General features: G+C 34.8%; 1 protein-coding gene across 1 annotated transcript in view; it reads left to right on the top strand.

Annotated features, from left to right (window-relative positions):
• Positions 1 to 6,059: 6,059 nt before the first annotated feature.
• LOC141391779 (uncharacterized) overlaps positions 6,060 to 20,504 on the top strand; it is a 104,372-nt gene continuing 89,927 nt past the window's right edge. The window contains exon 1 of the mRNA XM_073964475.1: positions 6,060 to 6,707. Within this exon, the coding sequence (XP_073820576.1) occupies positions 6,263 to 6,697 (435 nt within the window). The 5' untranslated portion in view covers positions 6,060 to 6,262 and the 3' untranslated portion in view covers positions 6,698 to 6,707. The remainder of the gene's footprint in view (positions 6,708 to 20,504) is intronic.

Raw genomic sequence — 20,504 nt, 5'->3', positions numbered from 1 at the left:
CAATAATTCTGTGCATAAATATGTTATGGCTCCAAGGGAGACTTAATACCGAACTATATCCAATTCGGTTGATTCATTTAGCTAAAACCCTTGAAAATGTCTAAAACCGGGAGGTACTCTTTTGTGTACCTGGAGGTACCCTTCCCATTAAACACAAAATTTAAGCCACTTCGGCAGGATAATGCGGCTAAAACCTTAAAAATGCCGAAAATCGGGTTTTGTAAAAAAGTGCAAAGTTCTATGTTAAATATTGCGAGCTGTATCTTGATTTCAGCGGAAGGATATGGCTTTATTGATTTATTTTTACATTGATCAAGAATATTTCGAAGTTACAAATGGAATCGAGTTATGGAATAATTCAAATTACAAATAAAATAAGTCGAATTACAATTAAAATGTTTCGAATTGCAAATGCAACTTAAACAGCATCTGAAAAAGGCGTAGATAGATAAATACATATGTATGTGGATCGGTTATTAATGCTTACACGGAATACTAGACCCCTACCCCCTCCCATTCTCAGTTCATGAACAAAAAAACATGGAAGGAACTGAGCTAGAAGGACAAATTATTAGTCTATTTAAATGAAAACATGTCATATTAAAATCATGAGACAATATCTCCAAACAGAGATATAAAGTTATTTTTTCAGTCTTCGTTGGGGTCAATCAAAAAATTCATCACGACCTAACTCAGATATTTCAGGTATGTAATCCTTTGGGGTTCTTAATATTGTCAATAGGGGATTTTATTCGGAAAGAGAATTTTCCACCCCAGACATTCCTTGACTTCCATTTTGTGACACAGGTATTCAGTACGATTTCGCATAGAGACCACCATGTCTCCACCATAAAATACAAGGATGACTTTTCATACAAACAATATCAGAAGTCCAGTGGCCCTTTTGTTTGCAACAATTTAAAGTGTCAATCGGATCAACAAAACAGGGATGAATAGAGTAGACTTCAAAGGATAATAAATATCCTGTGAATTGTCCTCTATTATACTAAGTAATAATACCGTTTGTATGTATGTTTTCTTATAGCATTCTTTTGAAATAAATAATGATATTTGCAAAAAATATTGGTGTGCCGAATTTAATGTTATATTTCTATAAGGTAGAAAAAACAAGTAAGAACAGACTATAGTCGGACGGGGCCGACCATGTGATACCCTATACCACTATCCCTGTGCACTAGCTTTCCGGGCTAGCTTTTGATAAATGATAACTTTTATTTAAATGTATACACAAAAGTTTTGATCAATTTAACCCGCTAAATATTATCCGATCATACCGTTGACTTGCACGCTACTTCTTCATCTCAAACCAAAACTACGTTTAAAATTTCGCGCCGATCGGACTATTATTGCGACCTACAGAGCGGCTACAAAATCGAGCAAAAATTTTGTTTTTGGTCCATTTCATCCCTTTAACATTTCACGATCATCGCCAAAAACTAATCAGTTCTATTCTGGTCCAAACCCGACCTCCATACTAAATTTCGTGACAATCGGTCCATAATTGCGGCCTCTAGCTTGATTACAATTTTTAATGGACGGACAGACGGACGGACGGACGGACACACATCGCTAAATCGCTTTATCTCGTCGAGATATGAAGTTTGGTATACCACATGAGGGGTCTACGACGAATATTTCGCGGCGTTACATGAATTTTTGGGAAAACAAACTTATTATACCCTTTTCCACATTGTGGTATAGGGTATAAAAATTGCCCGGAGTCGAGATATTTTTTTCGACTCAGACTCCGACTCCAGCAAAATTGCTCGACTCCGACTCGAAAACTCTGTTTTCGAAACCCTGGTTCCACCCAAAGATTATCATAATTTTCTGTGGTCTTTTTCCCGATAAGTGAGAAACTAGCAAAACAATTTTATTTTTCATAATTATCTTCCCAGCCAGAGGCTCAAAAACTTAAAAAGAATCACAAACTGCCAACAACAAAATGTATGCAAATGTAATTAAACTTGGTACACTTCAACGATTATGATGGGCATGTGGCACGCTTTGTTTGTAATTTTTCCCCCACTTCGTTGTTTTCTATGCATTTTACAAACAATGGGTATCTGCTGCTACCAGGGCTGCGGAGTCGGAGTCGGAGTCGGAGTCTGGAGTCGGAGTCTAGCAAATTTTGCTGGAGTCGGAGTCGGATTCTGGAGTCGTGAAAAAAAGCTCGACTCCGACTCCGGGCAAAATGTTTTTTTCTACATTTATCAAAAGAGTTTTTATTTTTTATGATAGAGAGATTAACTTTATTAACATTTTGATAAATCGTTTATTCATTTTATAGGAAATCTATGAGTAAACTTGTAAGCAAAGGATTTATTATATTTAGTAATGTTCCATGACAAAAGAATTATAATTGCATCTTTCAATATGAATCGATTTCTAAATATACCATCACATTTATGACAACACTTATATACACTCTGTAATACTAGTTTTAGATCTCACATATTTATACTTCACAATATAATGTGGAAAAAGTATTATAAGTTTATTTTGTCCACAATTAAGGGGTTATGGTCACTTATTGTGCACGAAAAATGAAATTTTTCATGAATTTTTACAAGTAATCTACCAATTTTTTCCAAAAGATATTGTTTTCATCTGATTTATAATACCTTGAGCTACTTTCAGATTTTTTTTTTTTTTTTTTTTTTTTTTGAAAAATATTGCACAGTTTTCTGACAAATGGCCACCTACGAAACACTGTTTTTACTAAAGCAGTTTGCGGTGACCACTGAAGCTCGAAAACGAATAAACCGATCAGAATATGTTTTTGTGGGATCATTAAGAACATAATAATCGTGTATTTAAGCGAAACGAATTAAAAACAAGTAAAAAAGCGTTAAGTTCGGCCGGGCCGAACTTTTCATACCCTCCACCATAAAATATTCTGAACTAAAATGGAATAATTAGTTTTCATTCCTGACACAAACTTAAGTTGGGTACGTTAAAATGTCAGATAATGTACATACAATGTTTCATTCGGTAGGCCCTTTTTTATGGTGCCTATATGTTGACAATTTTTGGTGGGCTAGAAATTGGGAGATAACGGTACCGGTATATAGGGGTTATAACAAAACATGGACATATGTTGACAGTTTTTGATGGGAGCCTTTAATGTCAAATAACTCCTAATTCGGTTAAAAATTGTAGCTAGAATCCTCAAAATACCGAAAATCGGTACATAACGTGGGAACTTCAAATGTCATTAACAGCTAGTTCGGAGGTATGTGGGCTATACGAAAATATGAACTTAAATGAACAATTTTTTGCAGAATTTTGGTTGGCTTTTAAATTTCATATTACAGAAAGTTCGTGCAAAAAATAGAGCTAAGGTACGGAAAATCGGGAGGTTTGTTTTGGGGCTATACCAAAACATGGACCTACGTTCGGTTAAATATTTTAAGTAAAATCCTCAAAGTACCGAAAATCGGGAAGTATCGTTATATTGGGGCTATGTTAAAAATTGTTGATGAAGATGTGTGGTGACCACTACAACCTTCAAATGTCAAATTACAGTTAGTTCGGTTAAAAATTGTAGCTAAAATTGCCAAATTACTAAAAATTGGGAGGTACCGTTATATGGGAGCTATATCCGAACATGGACCTATGTTGACAATTTTTGATGGAGAGGTGTTGTGACCACTAAGAGGGGGCGGCGGGTGGTACCGTTGTATGGGGGCTATACCAAAACGTGGACCGATATAGCCCATCATCGAACTTGACCTGCCTGCAAACAAAAGACGCATTTTCCCAAAATTTCAGCATTCTATCTCCATTTTGGTGGATGCTAGGATGATTACCACAGACGGACGGACATGCACAGATCGACTCAGAATTTTACGCTGATAAAGAATATATATACTTTAAAGGGTCGCAAATGAGTATTTCAATGCGTTACAAACGGAAAAACAAACTTAATATACCCTCCATACTATGGTGGAGGGTATAAATATGCATTTAAAAAAAAGGGAACTGTAGAAGTCAAAATTTCGCTTTCGTAAAATCTGTAAGTAACAAATTACTGTTGGCATACCCATCTTCATGTTTCGACAAAATAAAACTAAAAAGATATGTGACCCGTCCCACAGAGGGGAAATTTGGGTTAAAAGTTGATCAAAAGTCCTAGATAGCTCATTTATACTTCGATTGATATAATATTTTGCACAAAGCATATCTTCTGCACAAGGATTAATCCTATAGAAAATAATGAAAATCGGTCCAGATTTGGATGCAGCTTCCATATATATTCGCATCTGATATGAGATAAAAATGCACCAAAATCACTGAAATTTGACACATGCAACCTGAACTATCCTTAAAAAACATTGAGCCAATTTTCAAACAAATCAATACAGATGTATATAGTCCCATATACATATATTTCATTCCAAATTTTATTTTTTGAAATTTACTTAAATAAAATTTTTCTCAATTCACATGAGAAAAGCCGTGAATGTTTCTGAATAATGCAAACATATTTGATAGGTGTTGGTTTAGTTTGATAAATTAGAGCCCCGGTTATAACGCGGAGCAAAATTTAGTGTGAGTAAACCTTTCAATTCCATATAAAAATATTTCATATTTTAGTTGAGAAAAATTTGATTTTTTCGGAATGGCGCAAATATGCGCAATTTTTTATGATTGAATCTGATATTTGAGGCTCAATCGCATAAAACATTTCACTATTGAAATTGTAGTAATCTTAAAAATGATCATAAAAAATTTTCATAAAGAGGATATGTATTACCATTATTAAAGAGCAAAGATGTAAAATCAATCTGAAAATTTTAAATGCTAATCTTGTTCGGAGACTGTACAAAAACAATAAATCTTGAAAAATATTAGTTTTCGCGAAAATAATGTCATTTTAATGTTCACCTAATTTAGTTAGTTTTCGAAAATTTACTTTTTGTTTTCAGTAAGGCTGAGTTCAATCGACTGCTGCATTGGATTGGTTAATCTTACAAAGTCGAGGATGGTTATAGCAAATGTAGAAAAGAGTCTGGTTGCCGTTTATCAACATTTTTTCATAAAAAAAACGATTTTCATATTTTGAGTTTTGAGCAACTTTATGCCTATGTTTCCCCTCTGTGCGTCCATACAAAAAAATTTAATCAAACTCGTCAGTTCTACTTGTTTTTAAATTTAAATTGATAATCGGAGGGTATACTCGTACATATATTTCTGCAAAATCTACTGAAACTTTCTAAATTCTTTCTGTTGTTGTTGTTCTTTTTGATATAAGATACAGCAGATTCAATACGGAACATCAATTTTACATCGCATTGCATTACAAATTGTCTTAGAGAAAAGAACACATAAGCATATAGGGTCCTAGTATAGGAAAAGTTGAAAAATTTAGCAAATTTTATTAATTTTTAGTGGTATAGGAAATTACCCTCGGAGTCGACTCCGGAGTCGGAGTCGTGACAAAAAACTGGCCTGGAGTCGGAGTCGGAGTCGAAGGAAAAATGGCTCGACTCCGAAACCCTGGCTGCTACCTCTTCCTCTCCTTGAGTTGTGCTATTTCATGTGAAACAACTTCTTATTGTGAAATCAAGTTTTGCCAGAACTGACAGCAAATACACACAAATTAGGATGAAGGCCGCAAAGTAACCAAAGAAGTTGATGGCAATTGTGATTGTGATGATGGTGATGATGAAAACTTTGTCAGTCTATTGACATGCAAAGACTCTACTATAAAAACCAACTTTAAATTTTTATTAATTTGTAAATGTTTTCCGACAATTTGCTAAGTTTGTTCATTTGTTCTACTCATTTTCTTAAGTATAGTACACATTGACATGCAAAACTGACAGTCATCGAGGTCTATTTCGTGAATATCAAAGCCTAATTGAAAAATTTCTTTTATAATCTCTAAATAATATCGTAAATATTGTATTTCAAACGTTTTTAGCTAAATAAAAGTTGTTATTTGCCGGAAAATTGTCCTTAAAGTACGTTGACTGTCAGTTTTGACTGTTAGTGTGTACTCCCCTTTAGGCTAGCACTTAACAGTTTTGCAGCGATTTTCAGAAAATTGTGTGAAAAACAACCAAATAAAAAACATTATCTATCAGATAGACACTCGGTACCGGCGAGAAACAAAAATTGGGAACAAAATAAACATTAAAGACGCATAACATAAAATTTCAAAACATATCTGTGAAAAATTCTTTAAAAATCTGTTTTCTGCAACTCTTGTCACCGCACTACCACAATAGCCACAATGATGACAACGAAAATCTCCTTGAGTCTGGTCATTGGCTTTTGTTGGATAGCCACTTGTGTTGTTGCAGTACCTCTTAGTAAACAACAACAGCAGCAAAAACAACAAAAGCAGCAAGAACACCATCAGCAACTGCAAATACAAATGCAACAACAAAATCAACAATCACCTCAGCACAACAATTACAAACAACAACTTCAATATCAAATGCAACAAAAGGATAAATTCGAGTATCAACCTGGGTATGAAGCAACAACAACAATACTATCATCAACACTATCAGCAACAGCACCATTTGAATTTACAACAGCAGCAACAATCGCAGCTGTTGCACGAGATACCATCGGCATTGGATTTATTAGCCGATCAACAGTAACACCAACAAGAACAACAACTGGAACAACAGCGACAACAGAAGACGTATTTATCAGTTGAACCCACACAGGTAAGTAAGAAACTTGTTTCAAAAGTTCTATTGAATAATATTAATAATAATATCAAACATAACTGCATATAAACTTAATGTTATGCCAGCATCAATAGTTGTATGAATTGGAATTATTGGGGGAACAGCGATCTGCCTAATATGTCAACAATAAGTTTGGATCTTTTAAACGGATAGACTGCCTAAACAAAATTGTGTCTTTTTTTTTTTTTTTTTTTTTTTTTTTTGCCTTATTAAGGCGAAGGTAATTTTTAGAGTGATATTTGAATTAATTCTCTTTCGAGTTGAGCTATTTAGACCTAATAGGTACATTGAAAAATTAGGAATCCACCGAAGTCCCACACATTCAACCACTATGCTACGTTTCACGGGTGGTTAGACCGATCATCAGGCATATTGAATGGTGTTTTTTAGTGGGTGGACGAAGGCTAAGCTTGGAGACTAGCATTTATATCACAAATCATTCGAAATTTGTATATTCGAATTATTTATTTATTTTAATGTTAGTCATTTAATTCCAAACCTTTCCTATAGTCCGACTTGGCTGGTAACCCTATTTTTCAATGCTTTATTACAAATACTAGGTAGCTTTTTTCCTCCTTTATTTTATTTGTTCTTCTGTATCAGAAGATTTTGATCATCAATATTTGTCATCGGAATCTTTGACAAGTTGATGGTGGCTTAGAACGCTAAGACGCCTGCAACCGTGTCACTTGGTTGTTGGGGTCCCAGGTTCGAATCCCAGCCTGGCTCATGCTGAAATCATTTTTTTGTTTTGCCTTATTAAGGCGAAGGTCATTTTTAGAGTGATATTTGAATTAATTCTCTTTCGAGTTGAGCTATTTAGACCTAATAGGTACATTGAAAAATTAGGAACCCACCGAAGTCCCACACATTCAACCACTATGCTACGTTTCACGGGTGGTTAGACCGATCATCAGGCATATTGAATGGTGTTTTTTAGTGGGTGGACGAATGCTAAGCTTGGAGACTAGCATTTATGTCACAAATCATTCGAAATTTGTATATTCGAATTATTTATTTATTTTAATGTTAGTCATTTAATTCCAAACCTTTCCTATAGTCCGACTTGGCTGGTAACCCTATTTTTCAATGCTTTATTACAAATACTAGGCAGCTTTTTTCCATCTTTATTTTATTTGTTCTTCTGTATCAGAAGATTTTGATCATCAATATTTGTCATCGGAATCTTTGACAAGTTGATGGTGGCTTAGAACGTTAAGACGCCTGCAACCGTGTCACTTGGTTGTTGGGGTCCCAGGTTCGAATCCCAGCCTGGCTCATGCTGAAATCATTTTTATACCCTACACCACTATGTGGTAAGGGGTATTATGTGTTAGTGCATTTGTATGTAACATACAAAAGGAAGCGAGATAAACCCATAGTTCCTTCTAGGGATATACATAGAATCACTTTCTGAGTCGATTTATGCATGTCCGTCCGTCCGTCCGTTCGCAACATACAGGTCGCATTTGTTGACCGATTTCGCTGAAAATTGGGGAATACCATTTTTTTAGCCGTCGGAAGATCAAGTTCGAAGATGGGATATATCGGTCCACGTTTTGGTATAGCCCCCATATAACGGTACCCCCCGATTTACGGTATTTTGACGTTTTCAGCTACATTTTCAGACCGATTTGGCTATAATTTGACATTTAGGGTTCTTAAGTGGCAATAAACATATATAACAAAACTTGTGGACATAGGTCCACGTTTTGGTATAGCCCCCATATAACGGTACCCCCCGATTTGCGGTATTTTGACGTTTTTAGCTACATTTTCAGACCGATTTAGCTATAACTTAACATTTAGGGTTCTTAAGTATAAATAAACTTATATAACAAAAGTTCTGGACATAGGTCCACGTTTTGGTATAGCCCCCATATAACGGTACCCCCCAATTTACGGTATTTTGACGTTTTTAGCTACATTTTCCGACGGATGTAGCTATAATTTAACATTTAGGGTTCTTAAGTGTCAATAAACTTATATAACAAAAGTTGTGGACAAAGGTCCACGTTTTGGTATAGCCCCCATATAATGGTACCCTCCGATTTGCGGTATTTTGACGTTTTTAGCTACATTTTCAGACCGATGTAGCTATAATTTAACATTTAGCGTTCTTAAGTGTCAATAAACTTATATAACAAAAGTTGTGGACATAGGTCCCCGTTTTGGTATAGCCCCCATATAACGGTGCCCCCCGATTTACGGTGTTTTGATGTTTTTAGCTACATTTTCAGACCGATGTAGCTATAATTTGACATTTAGGGTTCTTAAGTGTCAATAAACTTATATAACGAAAGTTGTGGGCATAGGTCCACGTTTTGGTATAGCCCCCATAAAACGGTACCCTCCGATTTGCGGTATTTTGAAGTTTTTAGCTACATTTTCAGACCGATGTAGCTATAATTTGACATTTAGGGTTCTTAAATGTCAATAAACTTATATAACAAAAGTTGTGGACATAGGCCCACGTTTCGGTAAAGCCCCCATATAACGGTACCCCCGATTTACGGTATTTTGACAGTTTTACCTACATTTTCAGACCGATTTAGCTATATTTTGACACTTAGGGTTCTTAAGTGTCAATAAACTTATATAACAAAACTTGTGGACATAGGTCCACGTTTTGGTATAGCCCCCATATAACGGTACCCCCGATTTGCGGTGTTTTGACGTTTGTAGCTACATTTTCAGACCGATGTAGCTATAATTTGACATTTAAAGTTCTTAAATGTCAATAAACTTATATGACAAAACTTGTGGACATAGGTCCACGTTTTGGTATAGCCCCCATATAACGGTTCATTTAAGTTCATATTTTCGTATAGCCCACATACCTCCGAACTAGCTGTTAATGACATTTGAAGTTCCCACGTTATGTACCGATTTTCGATATTTTGAAGATTCTAGCTAAATTTTTTAACCGAATTAGGAGTTATCGGACATTAAAGACTCCCATCAAAAACTGTCAACATAGGCCCATGTTTTATTATAACCCCTATATAACAGTACCTCCCAATTTCTATCCCACCAAAAATAGTCAACATACATAGTTAGATATAGGCACCATAAAAAAGGGCCTCCGAATGAAGCATAAATGTACATAAACATTATCTGACATTTTAACGTACCCACTTAAAGTTGGAGACAGGAATGAAAAGTAATTATTCCATTTTAGTTCAGAATATTTTATGGTGGAGGGTATGAAAAGTTCGGCCCGGCCGAACTTAATGCTTTTTTACTTGTTTTGTTTTGCCTTATTAAGGCGAAGGTCATTTTTAGAGTGATATTTGAATTAATTCTCTTTCGAGTTGAGCTATTTAGACCTAATAGGTACATTGAAAAATTAGGAATCCACCGAAGTCCCACACATTCAACCACTATGCTACGTTTCACGGGTGGTTAAACCGATCATCAGGCATATTGAATGGTGTTTTTTAGTGGGTGGACGAAGGCTAAGCTTGGAGACTAGCATTTATATTTCAAATCATTCGAAATTTATATATTCGAATTATTTATTTATTTTAATGTTAGTCATTTAATTCCAAACCTTTCCTATAGTCCGACTTGGCTGGTAACCCTATTTTTCAATGCTTTATTACAAATACTAGGCAGCTTTTTTCCACCTTTATTTTATTGTTCTTCTGTATCAGAAGATTTTGATCATCAATATTTGTCATCGGAATCTTTGACAAGTTGATGGTGGCTTAGAACGCTAAGACGCCTACAACCGTGTCACTTGGTTGTGTCTTTTTAGCTTCCCGTTCGAATATTTCTTCGTTAGAATAGCCTTCATCTGAAACTTCCAATATTATGTCGTCGTCATTGAAGATGTGAAAACATTGTCATCGTCAATATCTTCTACGTGTTCAGAAAAATGAGAATGGGGATAAATGTAAAAAACAATTATCAATGACAGAATACCTTTAATTTTTCCAGGCTTTGTCTAACAATAACACTAGAGTTGGGCAATCTCGTTCAATTAAATGATCCGGATCACTATCTCGTTCAATGGACACCGGTAATTTCATTGACAAAACTGCGTATACTCTATTTCACACGTTGGTTTTTATGATGTTACTCATTCGATTCCAGTTTCGAATGCATTTCTCGAATATTTGTGTTGTCATCCATGCTTTAACATTATATTCGTAGTCAACCCGCAGTGAATGCACGTTTTTGAAACATCTTGGTAATTTCGATTTCCCAATAACAAGCAATTTCAGCTTAGATGTTCCAGTCATATTCGCTACAATCATTAAAAACGAATGTTGTGTCGAGGCCGAAAACGTTGAATCCAGGGCGCATAAACGCTTTGTTCAATCCCTAAGTTTTTTAGCAAATACATTACACGGTGCTCTTGAATGAAATTTAAATGGAAGGTGCTTACACCTGGGAAGTTCTTGCGGATTCTGAAACTACAATGTTCATAGATAAGAAAAATCAAAAAACAAAAAAAATCGACGGAGCGCTTTTCAAATAAATCGCGATTCAAGTTGTCATTTTTAGGGATTGTTTAGGTTTTCACGATTTTGCTAAGAAACCGCAAGTCCTATCAAAATGAGACTGAAGAAAATGTTGTAGCTATGAAAATTCTGTACAAGATTGGCCTTTACGGTATTTTCGTAGGTTTTACCATTTTTGAGATATTGAAGTTCAAATTGAGACAATGCATTGACTGTATCGCCCCCTTATAAAACAATGTCATAAAGGGTGCGCCTTAACTAACTTTTAATGAAAACCGCTTACACAGGGGAAGTTTTTGTGAATTCTGAAACAGCAATGTTCATAAATGAGAAAATTCCAAAAACAAGAAAAAATCGCTGTAGGGATTTTTAAATAAATCGCGGTCAAAATTTACATTTTTAGTTGTTTTCTTAGGTTTTCACGATTTTGCTTTTAAACCGCAAGTCCAATCGAAACGGAGCTAAAGAAAATGTTGTAGCTGTGAAAATTCTCTGCAGGGTTGACGTTTATGATTTGTTCTCAGGCTGTACCATTTTTGAGATAAAGAAGCTCAGTTTACATTTTTAGATTTTTTTGTTAGGGTTTCGCGATTTCGCTTGAATACGGCAAGTCTTATCGGCATGGGACCTGAGAAAATCTTATAGCTGTGAAAATTCTCTACAAGACTGGCTTATGTAATTTTTCCTAGGTTGTACCATTTTTTTGGATATATAAGTTTAAGTTGGGAAATTGCAGTCATGACATTGTTTTATAAGGAGACGATACAGAATTGAATTGAATTTGAATTGTCCCAATTTCAACTTCTATATCTCAAAAGTTGTAAGAACTACGAAAATATCATTAAGGTCAATCTTGTAGAGAATTTTGATAGCTACAACATTTTCTTTATTCCCATTTTGATAGAAATTGCCGTTTCCAAGGTAAATCGCAAAAACCTAAACAACCCCTAAAAATGTCAACTTGAATCGCGATTTATTTAAAAAGCGCTCCAGCGATTTTTTTTGTTTTTTGATTTATCTCATCTATGAGCATTGCAGTTTCAAAATCCGCAAAAACTTCCCAGGTGTAAGCACCTTCCATTTAAATTTGACTCAAGAGCACCGTGATTAGCTTTGCATTTAAAACAGGACTGTTAATTGGAATGTATTTAAAAAAGGACTGTTAATTGAAATGTTAAGTGTTCGCTGCTGCTTAAGCCATGTTAGTAGGTAATAGTCAATTTCTTCTAATGTGGACTTTCGTATTTTTTATTATTTTTGCAATGATCATCATCTATATTGTTGCATTTCTTTCTATTTTTCAAAAAGTCGTAATTCATTTGTCCAACCCCATCTTCGAAAATGATGTGTATAAGTTTGGCATTTTGTTCTTGTTTGTGTTTGAAAAAAAATATACATTCGTACAACAAAATATTAAGAGAAATGTTTCTTCTTCGTATGGTTCGACTTTATAACCGATAGCAAAATTCAAATATTTCAGAAAAAGCCGACGTTACAACCGACATGGCGGTATAAGTGATGACGTTAAAGCGATATTTATTTTTATGGAATATAAGGCAGAATTTCGGGACTTTTGAATTTCGTCGTTATAAGCGATGTTATAAACGACGACGTTATGAGAGATTTGGACTATAAATACAAATAAATTTTCTTCGAGTATGCGGACTTTAGCTGTTATGTAACACTCCCTCCTCCCCTTCGGCGTATTACTATGTTCCCACAAACATCCAAGGAGGACCAATGCAGACTTCTTCCATATCAATAAGTGCAACTCTATTCATATTAGTTCTATGATATGGGATATGATATGATACTTTTTTCCGACGAGCCTTAACGGTGTATCTGAAGATACCACTGACAGAGAAGTTCTACTTACTTTCGCTGGTGACCCACAGGTCAACATTTGTCCCATATGCCGAACTAAGAAGAGATATAGCTCAGGGCCATATTTTACTCAGATTTTCGTTATCTTTGATCACCAAAAATATTTTTCGGTGTTTTTATACCCGACTCCACATATCGGACTTGGTAAAAGTTGCGTGTTTTGAGTATCTCATATTGTATGTCAAAATGCGTGGGACGCCAACAAATATCTTCCAATGAAAATATAGATGTCAACGGGATATTATGGCGAGGGTCTTGAAAATTTTATGATAAATTCTAGACCTGCGTTAAACAATTTTACATAACACTGTGCAACACGAAAATTATTACCCATATTCTGACACCGCAGTGTGATAGAACACCAAAAATGAGAAGACACGTGTCTCGCCGTTTTTGCCTATCTCATCAACTTTCGCGGTTATAGGCCTCCAAAGGTTTGAGGCTTTGATGTAAAAAGGGTCATTTATTCAGGCCTATATCTTCCAAACCATTAGGAAATTTGAATGTATCTCAGAGGGAAAGTTGTAGTTCTTATCTTAAAGAACAAAAATTGTGAACACATATAACCAATCAAGCTTCATCGGCAAGGTCAAAATCGCCATGGTCAAATTTCTTTTAAAATTGTTTCTCAAGTTTGGTTTACAGCTTTCAAATCGATCAAATTTGAAGCAAACAACCAACTACAAAAATGTACCTCAGATCTCAGTAAACATCTTACTAGAATATACGAACTCTGTAGAAATGGATTTTAATGGTTAAAATAGCAAAACCATTGCGATTTTTATCCTCTTTTCTCATCTTCTGCTCCATAGATATTAAACCGTTGAAAATTCAAGAAAACAATCAACCACAATAGTGTAACAGAGGCTTCAATAAACAAATTTCTGGAATATGCGAAATGTCTATGAACGGTTCTTAATGGTAAAAATACTTTTTTCTCCGACTCTGGTCCAAAGATACGCAACCGCCCAAAAATTAAGGATACAGTCAACTACAAAAATGTACCTAAGATTTCAATAAACAACTTTTTAGAACATATGAAGATTCTAGGAATGATTCTTAGGGCTGAAATTCACGAACAATTGATTTTTTTTAACATTCCTCCTGCTCAGGTTTGGAAATAACAAACTGTTAAAAACTCAAGCAAATTTGACAGGGTTGTTATTTACGGACCTGAACAGGAAAGAATGATCTAAAATAATCGAATTTTAAGCTTGAAGAATCGTTCCTAGAATCTTCATTTGTTCTAAAAACTTGTTTGTTGAAATCTAAGGTACATTTTTGTAGTTAACTGTATCCTCAATTTTTGGGCGGTTGCGTATCTTTGGACCAGAGTCGGAGAAAAAAGTATAAAAATTGAATATTTTCAAAAGATTTTTGCTATTTTTACCATTAGGAACCGTTCATAGACATTTTGCATATTCCAGAAAGTTGTTTATTGAAGCCTTTGCTACACTATTGTGGTTGATTGTTTTCTTGAATTTTCAACGGTTTAATATCTATGGAGCAGAATATGAGAAAAGAGGATAAAAATCGCAATTGTTTTGCTATTTTAACCATTAAGATCCATTTCTACAGAGTTCGTAAATTCTAGTAAGATGTTTACAGAGATCTGAGGTACATTTTTGTAATTGGTTGTTTGCTTCAAATTTGATCGGTTTGAAAGATGTAAACCAAACTTGAGAAAAAATTTTAAAAGAAATTTGACCATGGCGATTTTGACCTTGCAGATGAAGCTTGATTGGTTATATGTGTTCACAATTTTTGTTCTTTAAGATAAGAGCTACAACTTTCCCTCTGAGATACATTCAAATTTCCCAATGGTTTGGAAGATATAGTCCTGACTAAATGACCCTTTATACATCAAAGCCTCAAACCTTTGGAGGCCTATAACCGCGAAAATTGATGAGATAGGGATAAACGGCGAGACACGTGTCTTCTCATTTTTGGTGTTCTATCACACTGTGGAGTCAGAATATGGTTAATAAAACATGACTCAAAAAATTACACACAGTGTAATTTACCCAAGAAATCGATGTTACGGAATATTTCGTAAACCATCATAACAAGAACGGAGAGGATTTTATATTGGATTTCTAGGCCACATTATTTTTGTTCAATATGAATATAGCAAATAAAGTTTGGATCCATCGCACGACATCTTATTAACAAATTCATGTTTAAACAAGTAAGAGAGGGCTGTAGTCGATAACCTACACCACTTGCTCTAGTTTTCGGAATTTATTTTATATTATTGCGACACTTTATATGTAGACAGCGGAATTTTATGCAACCCCTATTTTTGGTCCGATGCATGTCAAATTTTGGGACTGGGCATATTTTAAGCTTCTGATTACATCGCATAGCTGCTTAACGCATTCACACCTTTTCAAGAAAGAATCACCACCAATATGTAGTTATTGCAGAATTTCCCCCTTATCGACTCATCATCTAATCGTCGAATGTTCAGCCCTTCATAACCTTCGATCAAAGTGGTTTTCACCTGTCAATGCATTGGAAACACTGAAAAATCCATCACACCAGAACATCACCAACATCTACAATTTCCTCAGTCTTTTAAATCTCCATTATAAAATCTAGTTTTTTATATATCACGATTTTGTATATTAAACGCCTAATTTAATCTACTTAATTTAAATCTACTTAAAGCCGATAGCCGTAGTCGCTAGTGCTTTTAGCTATAAGTTTATTATAATTTTTAATTGTAATAAATATTTAAATAAATAAATAAAATAATTCAAAATGCTTAAATTTATGCATTTTACATATTTTTTATGCAACAAATATTTCAATAATGGGTACAAAAATGTTTGTGTGTACAATTTTTCTGTTTAAAAGTTTCTTCAGACAAGTCAATAAAATAGAACCACAGCCACAGTCTTTAAAATACCGAAAATCGGGAGGTATCGTTCTATGGGCGCTATGAAGGCCTGAACCTAAACCGACAAATTTTAGGTGGAAAGTTGTTTACCCACAACGAAGACTTATTACCAAATTTCAGCCAATTCGGAGGGATATTGAGGGCACAACCTTCAAAATACTAGAAATCCGGAGGTACCCTTATATGGGGGCTATATGAAGACGTGGACCTATACCGACAAATTTCAAGTTGAATGTTTTATACCCCCAACGAAGACTAAATACCAATTTTCACCACATTTCATTTGGTGGGATATTGAGGATACAACTTTCAAAATGCCGAATATCGGTAGGTAGTTTTATATCCACAAGGAAGACAAAATGCCAAATTTCATTCATTTCGGTGGGATATTGAGGCCACAACCTTCAAAATACCGAAAATCGGGAGGTACCGTTCTATGGCGGCTATATGAAGACGTGGATCTATGCCGACAAATTTCAAGTTGAATGTTTTATACCCCCAACGAAGACTAAATACCAATTTTCACCACATTTCATTTGGTGGGATATTGAGGATACAACTTTCAAAATGCCGAATATCGGTAGGTATCGTTCTATGGGGGATATATGTTGTAAAGTTGCATACCCCTAACGAAGATTTAATACCAAATTTCAGCCATTTCGGTGGGATATTTAGACCACAAATCCTTAAATATATTTTTGCATATGGTTTTGCATATGCCCATTTTATACAGATATGTGAAAATATGTCAAAATATGCACGATATGCAAATATTTCTGGGCCTAATTCGTTTTATTTTATAATAAAACGAGTTTCTGTCTAATCCGATTTTCTCTACGACCATCCTAACCATATATGCATTTGTATTTTAAAATGTATATTACAAAAAATAGCTTTAGGCAAATTTTACCGAATTGGACGGAGATATACCCTCAGCCACCATAATTATACCTTATGTAAAATATATCGATTTTGTATCAAAAGTTTGCTTCAAAATTCGTGGAATCTGTAGGTACCGTAATGTGGGGCTATAGCAAATCACTGGCTGATTTAAACTTGGGCTGTAAAAAATTCAAAACGATACGACAAGAGCTCTTAAATTTCATCTTCACCAAATTTTGTGTGGAAGGTACTGGAAGGAGTGGATCGATGTAGTCCATATTCGAAGCCGATTTATATCTAGCAGGCATAATATGATGTTCTAATTTGGGATCATATCGGGACCAAATGTTTGAACTTTTGTGGGGAAGGTAACCGATAGACCGGTATGGTCCACCTTCAAACTTAAAGTAAGTTTAGCAATTTTCACAAAAAAGTTTTGGTCTATTTAACCCGTCAAATATTATCTGATCATTGTATTAAATTGCAACTTTCTTCTCTGTCCCTAAGCCTAACCTTTACTTTAAATTTCGGGGCAATCAAGCTATTATTGTGACCTACAGAGCAGCTTCAAAATCAGACAAAAATGCTAATGTTGGTCCATTTCATCCCCTAAATATTTTACGATCATCACCAGAAACTAATCCTTTCTATTCTGGTTAGAACCCGACCTCCATACAAAATTTCGCGACGATAGGTTCATAATTGCGGCTTGTAGTTTGATTAAAATTTTTAATGGACGAACAGACATACACACATCCCAAAATCGCTTTATCTCGTCGAGATATGCATTTTGGTATACCACATGGGGGTCTACGACGAATATTTCGGGGTGTTCCATTAATTTTCGGAAAACCAAACTTGTAATACCTTTTCCAAATTGTGGTGTAGGTTATAAAAACACCGAAAAAATCGTGAAATAAGGTGCTGAACTATATCTCGAAAACAAAAGCTGATAGAGAAAAACTGCTACCAAGGTAAAATTCTGAGTCGATAAGCGATGGTCCGTCCTTCCCTTTTTTGCTTGCAGGCAAGTCAAGTTCGAAGACAGGCTATATCAGTCCAATTTATGAAATAGCTCCCATATAACGGTACCGCTGGATTTCAGGTTTTCCCCCTTTTTTGCCACATTTTCAGACTTTATTAGCTACAATTTGGCATTTAGTGTTCCTAGTGGTCATAAAACTTCTCCACCAAAAATTTTGGACATACCGAATTCGTCATAATTTGGCATTTAAGATAGTAAGAGGTCAGAAAAACTTCTCCACCAGAAATTACAAACTTATGTCAACGTTTTGGAATAGCCGCCATATAACGGTATCACTCGATTTAGGGTATTTTGAAGTTTTTAGCTACATGTTTAGGCCGAATTAGCTATTATTTGGCATTTAACGTTTCGGTGAGTCAAACACCAATAAATACGAACGTAGCTTCACGTTTCGGAATAGCCCCCATATAGCGGTGTCACCCGACTTCAGGTATTTGTAAGTTTTTACATACATTTTCGAACATCGGACCTAATCCTTTTATTACAGTACCGATCAATGTCATGTCATTCACGTGTTGCTCTACATTTTGGCCCAAAATTTGATAAAATTATTAATTAGGATTTCCAGTGGTCAACGCAAGTTGTAGTCATTGGTATTTTCGTAACAGAAAGACAACTAATTATTTAATTTTAGTTCAGAATTTTTCATGGTGCAGGGTATAAAAGAAATTCACAAATTGCGGACATAGGTCCACATTTAGTATGGCTCCATATAACGATACAAACCTATTTAAACTATTTTGTAGTTTTTATAATCTCAGCCTTTAGGCTAGAAAGGGTATATCACCAATACTTTTGAAAATTTAACATAGCTGAAGCCAAGGTTTACCCTTTTAGAACACGCGACTTGTGATTGTATATTATACAAATTAAATGTTTATGGATAAAATGAAATGTTTTTAGACGTGGCAAAAAATATTGGCCTCAAAAGTTAATTTGCGTGGAAGCTGTGGCTATATTTATGTTAGAAAATGGGTAAAAATGGGTTGAAGCCAACGTGTCTTTTTTTGTTTTCTCTCGATTTGTGAGTAAACCACACTTCTCACGATTTTCCTGTCAAAGTAAAAGTGGAAGCCAACTAAATAAGGATAATCTCACTAATGTATAACTTTTCAAAATTTCATCAGCGTCTACCAATAAATGAGGCTGACATTTTGAAGCCAAATTTACAGCGTTTTTTGACATTTTCTTCTAGTCGCGTTCCGCAAACAGATTTTTCAAAAAGGCTTTAATAGGATTATAGTACTTGCGATTCTGAGCTTTTTGATACGTATATCGTGAATGTAGCCTCCACAGCTTCACAGAAATATGTATCGAAATGACGAAATTTTGTGTGAATATTTTTCTAAAAATCATATTATTCGGGCTTAATTTTTACAATTGTCATTCGATTTCCTCGTACTTGATTGCACATTTTAGTTTTTTACGTTCCGGATCTAATAAATCATTCTCCGTGAAAATCCATCCACTAAAACGCGAGTTACAAGAAAATCCAAAGTAGAAAAATCACCTAAAATTGTTTTTGGAAATATCGCGTATTTTATCGCGTTTTCTGCGGTTCGTTTCCACTGCAATGAAACAACTAATACAGCATCTTCGTTTTAGCGGAAACAGAGATTTGAAAACTTCACTGATAAAGGAGCTACATTCATCCACGGTTCTTCGTTGACCGCCTTGAAATAGATATATATCGATGTAGATTTTTATGGTGGACACTGAAATCGGATGCGGACAAAAAGCATACGCACTCCGCGCAAGTTAGCGACGTTATATAGGTTTTTAGGCACTAAGATGCAGCCGATGCTACATCTTAGCCAACAAATTAAATTTCGAAAACTATATTCAAATTAAAAGATACGGTATTACTGTACATGAAAATCACATGCGGACAAACTGATTTTGATAATTACGCGATTTACACGTATTTAAAAATGCATATAAATAAAAATGGGTTATTTGACCTTTATTTCCATTTCAGAAGCTTTGACATATATCCCCATCAACCCAATTAGCTTCCCCAATGGGAAAGCTTTAATATGAATGTCAATAAAGCAAAATCCGTCTATTTTGTTGGGAGATTTAAGCAAAATGAAGGAAGTATTCCTATAAATTTTTACAATATTTTCTACTACATAATGCATGTGAAAAATATTTTTTTAAACAAAAAATTATTTTTTTGACCGAAATATGTGCTTATTTTGGCTGTAACATCCAAACTATAACACCAATCTGTATGATTGTAGTCTCATTTGATTTGCCGTGAAGTTTGGATCCACAACAATTTTTTTTGTAATTTTATGACCACTAAATGGGCCTTAATTTTGAAAAAAGTAGACTTATATTCAATAATTTATCAATTTTTTGTACATTCCGCGAATTCTGTGTAACATTTTGCAGGTATTATGCAATCTGCTCGCTGAAGTCACTTCGAGAGAGCTTTTTTGTAACAATTGTGCTCATTAAAACAATTAGCGTTTTTATAATATTTTCTTTCTTAAAAAGCGAAATAAAAGCGCCATAACTTTTGTCCGCAACAACCAAAAATTGGCTCGCGACCAGATTCGTACTCGGAATTTTTTTCTTAACCTACA

The sequence above is a fragment of the Musca autumnalis genome, unplaced genomic scaffold (genome assembly GCF_047663935.1).
Source record: "Musca autumnalis isolate F117 unplaced genomic scaffold, ASM4766393v1 scaffold_10, whole genome shotgun sequence".
NCBI classification, from domain to species: Eukaryota; Metazoa; Arthropoda; class Insecta; order Diptera; family Muscidae; genus Musca; species Musca autumnalis.
This window is presented reverse-complemented; position numbering and strand designations above follow the sequence as displayed.